The following is an 8,237-nucleotide window of genomic DNA, read 5'->3' as shown; positions in this document are numbered from 1 at the left end:
AACATTGATGCAGACAAGGTAAAATAAACGATAATTGACATACATTTACACACATATAAACATATTAATTATATTTATTTTATTTCTAACAGGAGGACAAACAACAACGGAGCACCGGCAGGCATATCAAACGCAATGCGAACATTACGCTGTATACCGGCCGGCTCTGTTGTCCCCCTGTGTGTTGTTTAGTGGCGATGGCTGGATTGATGGTGTTGGCGTGCATCGTGGGCAAAGTTGGAGATGGCGAGCGGCTCTAGTCCGGCCGCCCACGTTGCATCTGTCTGTTGGTTTAATGCAGCAGACCGAGTGGCACTGATCCGGCTACCCGAGATGCGTTGCCCAGTGTGTTGGCGTTGACATCGTGTGTGATGTCAGACTGTCATTATTATTGGCCTCATCCAAGTGGCAACTGGTCCGGCCACCAGGATACGTTGTCGATTTACTTGTTGATTGGCCGCATCCGAGTGGCTGCTGGTCCGGCCACCAGGATGCGTTGTCAGCAGAGTTGGCCTGGCCTCCTCGGCCACGTTCGTCATCGGTTCAAAAAAGGCCTCCTTTTCCGCCCCTTTGGCAGAAAATTGATGATGTTCATGGCGAGGCAGCTGCTGTGGGGGCAGCTCTGTCTGGTGATTGGCAGGTACGTGTGTTTTTGTGTGTTTTGGGCGTTTTTTCGTGTTGGCGTGAATTGGCTGTTTTTCTTTGTATTTTAGTGGCTGGCCTCTGGACTTCTGTTTGAATTGACGGTAGTGCTTTTGATGAGGTCTCCAAATTTCGCCCATTATGCCTCAAGAGAGTTGCAGGAGTGGCGTGGCAGCTGCTGGAGGGGCAGCTCTGTCAGTTTAATAGCAGGTGAGTATGTTTAATGGTCATTTGCAGATTGTTGTTAATTGTGTTTAATTTTGTCTATTTTTAGGTTTTATTGCCATTAAACTTCTGCTATTTGGCGCAATCAGTAGACGCCGTATAATCCGTCGCCACTGGATTGTCCCATTAGGAACCTACGTAGGTCATCGTAAGGCTCTTCGTCGGTCCATTGGCTGTCGTCGTCCATGTCCATATCCGGCTCACTGTCCGATATGGCTACTGCTGCTGCTGTATTGGCGGCTGGTTGTGGTGGCGGCGGGTGTGTAGGTGGTGTTGTCTGTAGTGGCGGCATGGCTGCCAAGCCCCCGCCTCTAGCCTCTGTCAGGTTCCGCCTCCTCCAGCATTTTGAGTTTAATGGCGCTCTCTTTTAGATGTTTGGCACAGCTGCCATCGCACTGAGCTGCTGGCCGCTGCTGCTGCTGGTGTTGGCGTGGCGTCGGGGCATCATTCGCGATCGGTTGCATCGGCTGGACCCTCTGGTGTTGGCGCCCCCTGGTCGATGGCTGGGGATGATGGTCGCCATACCGATGCTGTTGCCGATGCTGCCGACCCGGTTGGTGTTGGCGTTGCTGCTGCGGGTTTTGGAGTGGCTGTGGATGTGGCTGCTGCTGGCGCGTTGGATTGGCTGTTGTCGGTGTTGTGTTGGCTGCTGCTGCTGCCGTCGATGCTCCTCCTCCTGGCGACCCTGTGGGCCAGGAGCCGCTGCCTGGCTGCCTTGTAGGCGCTGCAGCCTTGTAGGCGCTGATGTGGGCGCCCTGGCAGTTGGCGCACTTGGGAGCAACGTTCCTTGGCTTGCTGCACTCCGTCGTCAGATGTCCACCCGCGCATTTCATGCAGACAGCAGCTCGTCTACAGTATGCGCGGGTGTGGCCAAACACCTGGCATCGATGGCACTGGCATCGCAGCTTCAACACCTCGTATTGGCCATGTCCGGTTTGGGGGCGATCTCAGCCTCGAATAGGTTGTATTGACGGCTGCGATCGAATCGATCGGTGATTGCCCTTACAAACCGAACCGTGAACCGCTCGTTCAGCATGCTGCTGCGAATCCAATCCGGCGGCGTGGAGTGGGAGAGTCCTCGGATGAGGATCCTCAAGCCACGTTCCTGGCTGGGCTGATGCCCGAATTCGCCGTGCCGGATGTCATCGTCGGTGGTAGTGGCAGGGGTGTTTGTGATGGTGATGGCGGTGGTGGTGTTGGTGTTTGTATTGGCGGGTGTATTTGTATTTGTATTGGCGTCATTATTATCTCTATTGTTAATTGTGGTATTGTCTGTGTGAGTGGCTGGTGATTGTCTTTGTATTGTCTGTTTTTGATGTTGGTGATGGCTCTGGTCTGGCTATTTGTATTTATACTAGTGGCAGGGGCAGGGGCTGGGGCAGGGGCATGTGTTGGCTGTGCAGATTGCGGCATAGTGGCAGGATCGGCAACTGTGTTGGTGTTGGCTGCATGTGCCGTCCGTTTCTGCTGCTTCTGCTGTTGCTCCTCAGCTCGTGCTGCCTCAGCTGCTCCTGGACAATAGCCTTCAGCTCCTCCATTGTCTGCCTTTTCTTCTTCGGCTTCCTAATTGGCGGCCGCTGCTGCCGCTGCTGGTGATGGCGGCCCGTCTTCTGGCCTGCTTCCTCTCACCCTCATCCTCATCTTCGCTCCCACTGTCGATGAGGGCGCGGCGTCGTTTTGGTGTTGGTGGGATTGGCTGTGATTGTGGTTGTGTAGTTGCTGCTGTTTGTCGTAGTATTGGTGCTGACTGGGCTATGGCTCGGATCGACCCGCTGCTCGAACTCTAACCAAGTTCGACACGCAACGGGTTCGATCCGGTCGTGTGTGTGTGTGTGTGGCGGCCCGTTGGCCGTTTTGGCGCTCCGCTCTTGCGCGTCGGCTAGCCGGCTCTCCTCCGTCTTCTCCCTCTCCCGTTACTCCCGAACGGTTTTGTATGTCCGAGAGCGTGAGAGGCGGGAAAAGCGGCAGCGAGAGCGGCGTCCCATCGGCCCTTCCTTTTGCGTTTGGCGCGGTTTTTGTGATGTGTCTCGAGGGGGGAGTGGCTGTGGCCGTGGATATATCGGCCATGGCAATGGCTGGGTACTCACTCGATGGAAGGCTGTGGCGTCGGCGCTCTGCATTGGCTGGGGCGTTGGTGTTGGCGCCTGCGCCGAGGGCTCTGCTGCTGCTGCTGCTATTGGCGGTGTTTGTGTTGGTGTTGTTGGCTGCTGCTGCTGCTGCTAGGGCGCCTCTGCGGGCCGCTCTGCCGCCGTCGCTGTGTCGTCTGGTTGTCCCTCGTCTGGCCATTCCTCTGGTCATGGCTGGCTGTTGGTTTGTGTGTTGGCGATCTGCTGCCTGTTTGTTGTTCTTTAATTGAAAAGTCTCTTGTGTGTGTTTGTGTTTAATGTAATTTATTGGCACTTTTATTCTCTTTTTTTTTTTACGATGTGGACGGGAACAAGAGTTTGTCAAGGTAAGTAATGGGTGTGGTGGAGGAAGGGCGGACACCACAAAAAAGAAAACAAAGCACAACAGCAAGACAACGGAAAACGGCGACACGAAAAAACGACACGAAACGGTTATGGCACGTACGTCCGACGATCGCGACCTCTCGAGCGGGTGGACGAGATGAGAGTGGCGGACGAGGTTCATGGTGGTACTCTCACATGTCCGCCAACTCCCATACTCTCCCCCTCAACTCGACTGGCCCGATCGCCGATCGTCATTTACCGGTGCTCTCACCCCCGGTTCCACTTTCACTCACCCCAATATTGAGTGAGATGAAAGTGGTCCGAGGGCAGCAGCACGATAAGTAGGCAATGGAGAATTGGAATAGCCGTTTGTTTTAGTGGCTGTGTGTGTTGTCGTTGTCGTTGGTTAGCGGCCAGTGTCTTATGTTTGTGCTGTGTGTAGTGGCTGCTCTGTTGTTGGGGATGGGATAGGATGGGGGGGGGGGGGGGGGGATAAATGCCTGCTCCCGTATAACCGCCCGGATACTGTAAACTTCCGGATCTTTCGATCCGGGCGCGTGACGCTCCGAAGAGTCGACCGCATAGCATCATATGGGCGGTTGAAATGGCTTTATTGGGGCGTTTGGCAGAGTGGCGGAGGTTGGCAGTGTTAATTTTGCTCCTGCTCAACCGCATTTGGCATTTAGTGGCATTTGAAGTGGGTAGGGGGTGGGGAGGAATTGGCTGGGCATAAATTGCCGAATTTGCGACCGATAACACACTGGGCATTGATAAATGCATTTTAAATTTGAAATGGCTTTTTGGTGTGTTATCGGTCATAGTCTGGTATTTGCGTGGTATTTTTGGTAATACCACGTGTCAAGGGGAATTATGGGAATGGCAGATAGGTTGGGAAGAAGAGTAAGAAGGTAAAACTAATTAGAAAACTACGAAAAATATACAATTAACTACAGAAAAACTACATTAATTTACAAAAACTTAATTCTAATATCACAGGTAAGTATCTAAAACTATCTACGGACATGCAAAAACTACAAAAAACAACAGGATTGACATTGACATCTACAACAAGAACATTGATGCAGACAAGGTAAAATAAACGATAATTGACATACATTTACACACATATAAACATATTAATTATATTTATTTTATTCTAACAGGAGGACAAACAACAACGGAGCACCGGCAGGCATATCAAACGCAATGCGAACATTACGCTGTATACCGGCCGGCTCTGTTGTCCCCCTGTGTGTTGTTTAGTGGCGATGGCTGGATTGATGGTGTTGGCGTGCATCGTGGGCAAAGTTGGAGATGGCGAGCGGCTCTAGTCCGGCCGCCCACGTTGCATGTCTGTTGGTTTAATGCAGCAGACCGAGTGGCACTGGTCCGGCCACCCGAGATGCGTTGTCCAGTGTGTTGGCGTTGACATCGGTGTGTGATGTCAGACTGTCAGTATTATTGGCCGCATCCAAGTGGCAACTGGTCCGGCCACCAGGATGCGTTGTCGATTTACTTGTTGATTGGCCGCATCCGAGTGGCTGCTGGTCCGGCCACCAGGATGCGTTGTCAGCAGAGTTGGCCTGGCCTCCTCGGCCACGTTCGTCATCGGTTCAAAAAAGGCCTCCTTTTCCGCTCCTTTGGCAGAAAATTGATGATGTTCATGGCGAGGCAGCTGCTGTGGGGGCAGCTCTGTCTGGTGATTGGCGGGTACGTGTGTTTTTGTGTGTTTTGGGCGTTTTTTGTTTTTCGTAGTGGCGTGTATTGACTGTTTTCCTTTGTATTTTAGTGGCTGGCCTCTGGACTTCTGTTGGAATTGACGGCAGTGCTGCTGATGAGGCCTCCAAATTACGCCCATTATGCCTCAAGAGAGTTGCAGGAGTGGCGAGGCAGCTGCTGGAGGGGCAGCTCTGTCGGTTTAATAGCAGGTGAGTATGTTTGTTGGTCATTTGCAGATTGTTGTTAATTCTGTTTAATTTTTTTCTATTTTTAGGTTTTATTGGCATTAAACTTCTGCTATTTGTCGCAATCAGTAGACACCGTTTAATCCGTCGCTTTCGGAGTCGCCACTGGATTCTCCATTTAGAAACCTACCTAGGTCCTCATAAGGCTCTTCATCGGTCCATTGGCTGTCGTCGTCCATGTCCATATCCGGCTCACCGTCCGATATGGCCACTGCTGCTGCTGTATTGGCGGCTATTGGAACCGCTGCTGCTGCTGCTGCAGCCAATCTGGTGAGCTGCTCTGCCATCCGTTCGATCCTCCTTTCCAACTCTGTTATACGCTGTACGTACAATTGCAGGTTTTGAGCGCAGCTGCCATCACACTGGGCGTCTGGCCGCTGCTGCTGCTGGTGTTGGCGTGGCGTCGGAGCATCATTCGCAATCGGCTGCATCGGCTGGACCCTCTGGTGTTGGCGCCCCCTGGTCGATGGCTGCGGATGTTGGTCGCCATACCGATGCTGCTGCCGATGCTGCCGATCCGGTTGGTGTTGGCGTTGCTGCTGCGGATTATGGAGTGGCTGTGGATGTGGCTGCTGCTGGCGACGTTGTATTGGCTGGTGTCGCTGTTGGCTTGGCTGTGGCTGCTGTCTGCGACGCTCCTCCTCCCTGGCGACCCTGTGGGCCACGAGCCTCTGCCTGGCTGCCTTGTAGGATGGGCATCCTTTGTATGAGCTGATGTGCTGGCCCTGGCAGTTGGCGCATTTGGATTGACGGCCCTTGGCTTGCTGCACTCCGTCGTCAGGTGCCCGCCCGCGCATTTCATGCAAACTGCAGCGCGTCTACAATATGCGCGGGTGTGGCCAAACACCTGACATCGATGGCACTGGGCAGGGTCACGGGAGACTCCAAGTCTCTCAACCGTGACGGGCCTCCCACCCAGGCGTCGCAGCTTTAACACCCCGCATTGGCCACGGTCTGGTTTGGGGGCGATCTCAGCCTCGAAGAAGTTGAATTGGCGGCTGCGATCAAATCGATCGGTGATCACCCTTACAAACCGAACCGTGAACCCCTCATTCAGCATGCTGCTGCGAATCCAATCCGGCGGCGTGGAGTGGGAGAGTCCTCGGATGAGGATCCTCAAGCCACGTTCCTGGCTGGGCTGATGCCCGAATTCGCCGTGCCGGATGTCATCGTCGGTGGTAGTGGCAGGGGTGTTTGTGATGGTGATGGCGGTGGTGGTGTTGGTGTTTGTATTGGCGGGTGTATTTGTATTTGTATTGGCGTCATTATTATCTCTATTGTTAATTGTGGTATTGTCTGTGTGAATGGCTGGTGATTGTCTATGTATTAGCTGTTGTCGATGTTGGTGATGGCTGTGGGTCTGGCTATTGGCAATTATAGTAGTGGCAGGGGCAGGGGCTGGGGCAGGGGCATGTGTTGGCTGTGCAGATTGCGGCATAGTGGCAGGATCGGCAACTGTGTTGGTGTTGGCTGCATGTGCCGTCCGTTTCTGCTGCTTCTGCTGTTGCTCCCTCAGCTCGTGCTGCCTCAGCTGCTCCTGGACAATAGCCTCCAGCTCCTCCATTGTCTGCCTTTTCTTCTTCGGCTTCCTAATTGGCGGCCGCTGCTGCCGCTGCTGGTGATGGCGGCCCCGTCTTCTGGCCTGCTTCCTCTCACCCTCATCCTCATCTTCGCTCCCACTGTCGATGAGGGCGCGGCGTCGTTTTGGTGTTGGTGGGATTGGCTGTGATTGTGGTTGTGTAGTTGCTGCTGTTTGTCGTAGTATTGGTGCTGACTGGGCTATGGCTCGGATCGACCCGCTGCTCGAACTCTAACCAAGTTCGACACGCAACGGGTTCGATCCGGTCGTGTGTGTGTGTGTGTGGCGGCCCGTTGGCCGTTTTGGCGCTCCGCTCTTGCGCGTCGGCTAGCCGGCTCTCCTCCGTCTTCTCCCTCTCCCGTTACTCCCGAACGGTTTTGTATGTCCGAGAGCGTGAGAGGCGGGAAAAGCGGCAGCGAGAGCGGCGTCCCATCGGCCCTTCCTTTTGCGTTTGGCGCGGTTTTTGTGATGTGTCTCGAGGGGGGAGTGGCTGTGGCCGTGGATATATCGGCCATGGCAATGGCTGGGTACTCACTCGATGGAAGGCTGTGGCGTCGGCGCTCTGCATTGGCTGGGGCGTTGGTGTTGGCGCCTGCGCCGAGGGCTCTGCTGCTGCTGCTGCTATTGGCGGTGTTTGTGTTGGTGTTGTTGGCTGCTGCTGCTGCTGCTAGGGCGCCTCTGCGGGCCGCTCTGCCGCCGTCGCTGTGTCGTCTGGTTGTCCCTCGTCTGGCCATTCCTCTGGTCATGGCTGGCTGTTGGTTTGTGTGTTGGCGATCTGCTGCCTGTTTGTTGTTCTTTAATTGAAAAGTCTCTTGTGTGTGTTTGTGTTTAATGTAATTTATTGGCACTTTTATTCTCTTTTTTTTTTTACGATGTGGACGGGAACAAGAGTTTGTCAAGGTAAGTAATGGGTGTGGTGGAGGAAGGGCGGACACCACAAAAAAGAAAACAAAGCACAACAGCAAGACAACGGAAAACGGCGACACGAAAAAAACGACACGAAACGGTTATGGCACGTACGTCCGACGATCGCGACCTCTCGAGCGGGTGGACGAGATGAGAGTGGCGGACGAGGTTCATGGTGGTACTCTCACATGTCCGCCAACTCCCATACTCTCCCCCTCAACTCGACTGGCCCGATCGCCGATCGTCATTTACCGGTGCTCTCACCCCCGGTTCCACTTTCACTCACCCCAATATTGAGTGAGATGAAAGTGGTCCGAGGGCAGCAGCACCGATAAGTAGGCAATGGAGAATTGGAATAGCCGTTTGTTTTAGTGGCTGTGTGTGTTGTCGTTGTCGTTGGTTAGCGGCCAGTGTCTTATGTTTGTGCTGTGTGTAGTGGCTGCTCTGTTGTTGGGGGATGGGATAGGATGG

General features: G+C 53.8%; 1 protein-coding gene across 1 annotated transcript; it reads left to right on the top strand.

The window, feature by feature from the left end:
- The first annotated feature begins 605 nt into the window (after nt 1–605).
- On the top strand, nt 606–5,719 carry LOC117194498. The gene is made up of 4 exons (XM_033399053.1): nt 606–640; nt 5,107–5,245; nt 5,311–5,551; nt 5,620–5,719. Exons 2-4 carry the CDS (start codon nt 5,152–5,154, stop codon nt 5,624–5,626), a joined length of 342 nt encoding a protein of 113 aa, XP_033254944.1. The 5' UTR covers nt 606–640; nt 5,107–5,151; the 3' UTR covers nt 5,627–5,719.
- The last annotated feature ends 2,518 nt before the right edge of the window (nt 5,720–8,237 follow it).

The sequence above is a fragment of the Drosophila miranda genome, assembly GCF_003369915.1.
Source record: "Drosophila miranda strain MSH22 chromosome Y unlocalized genomic scaffold, D.miranda_PacBio2.1 Contig_Y3_pilon, whole genome shotgun sequence".
In the NCBI taxonomy this organism is placed as follows: Eukaryota; Metazoa; Arthropoda; class Insecta; order Diptera; family Drosophilidae; genus Drosophila; species Drosophila miranda.
The sequence above is the reverse complement of the archived record's forward strand: the minus strand, read 5'-3'. Positions and strand labels throughout refer to the sequence as shown.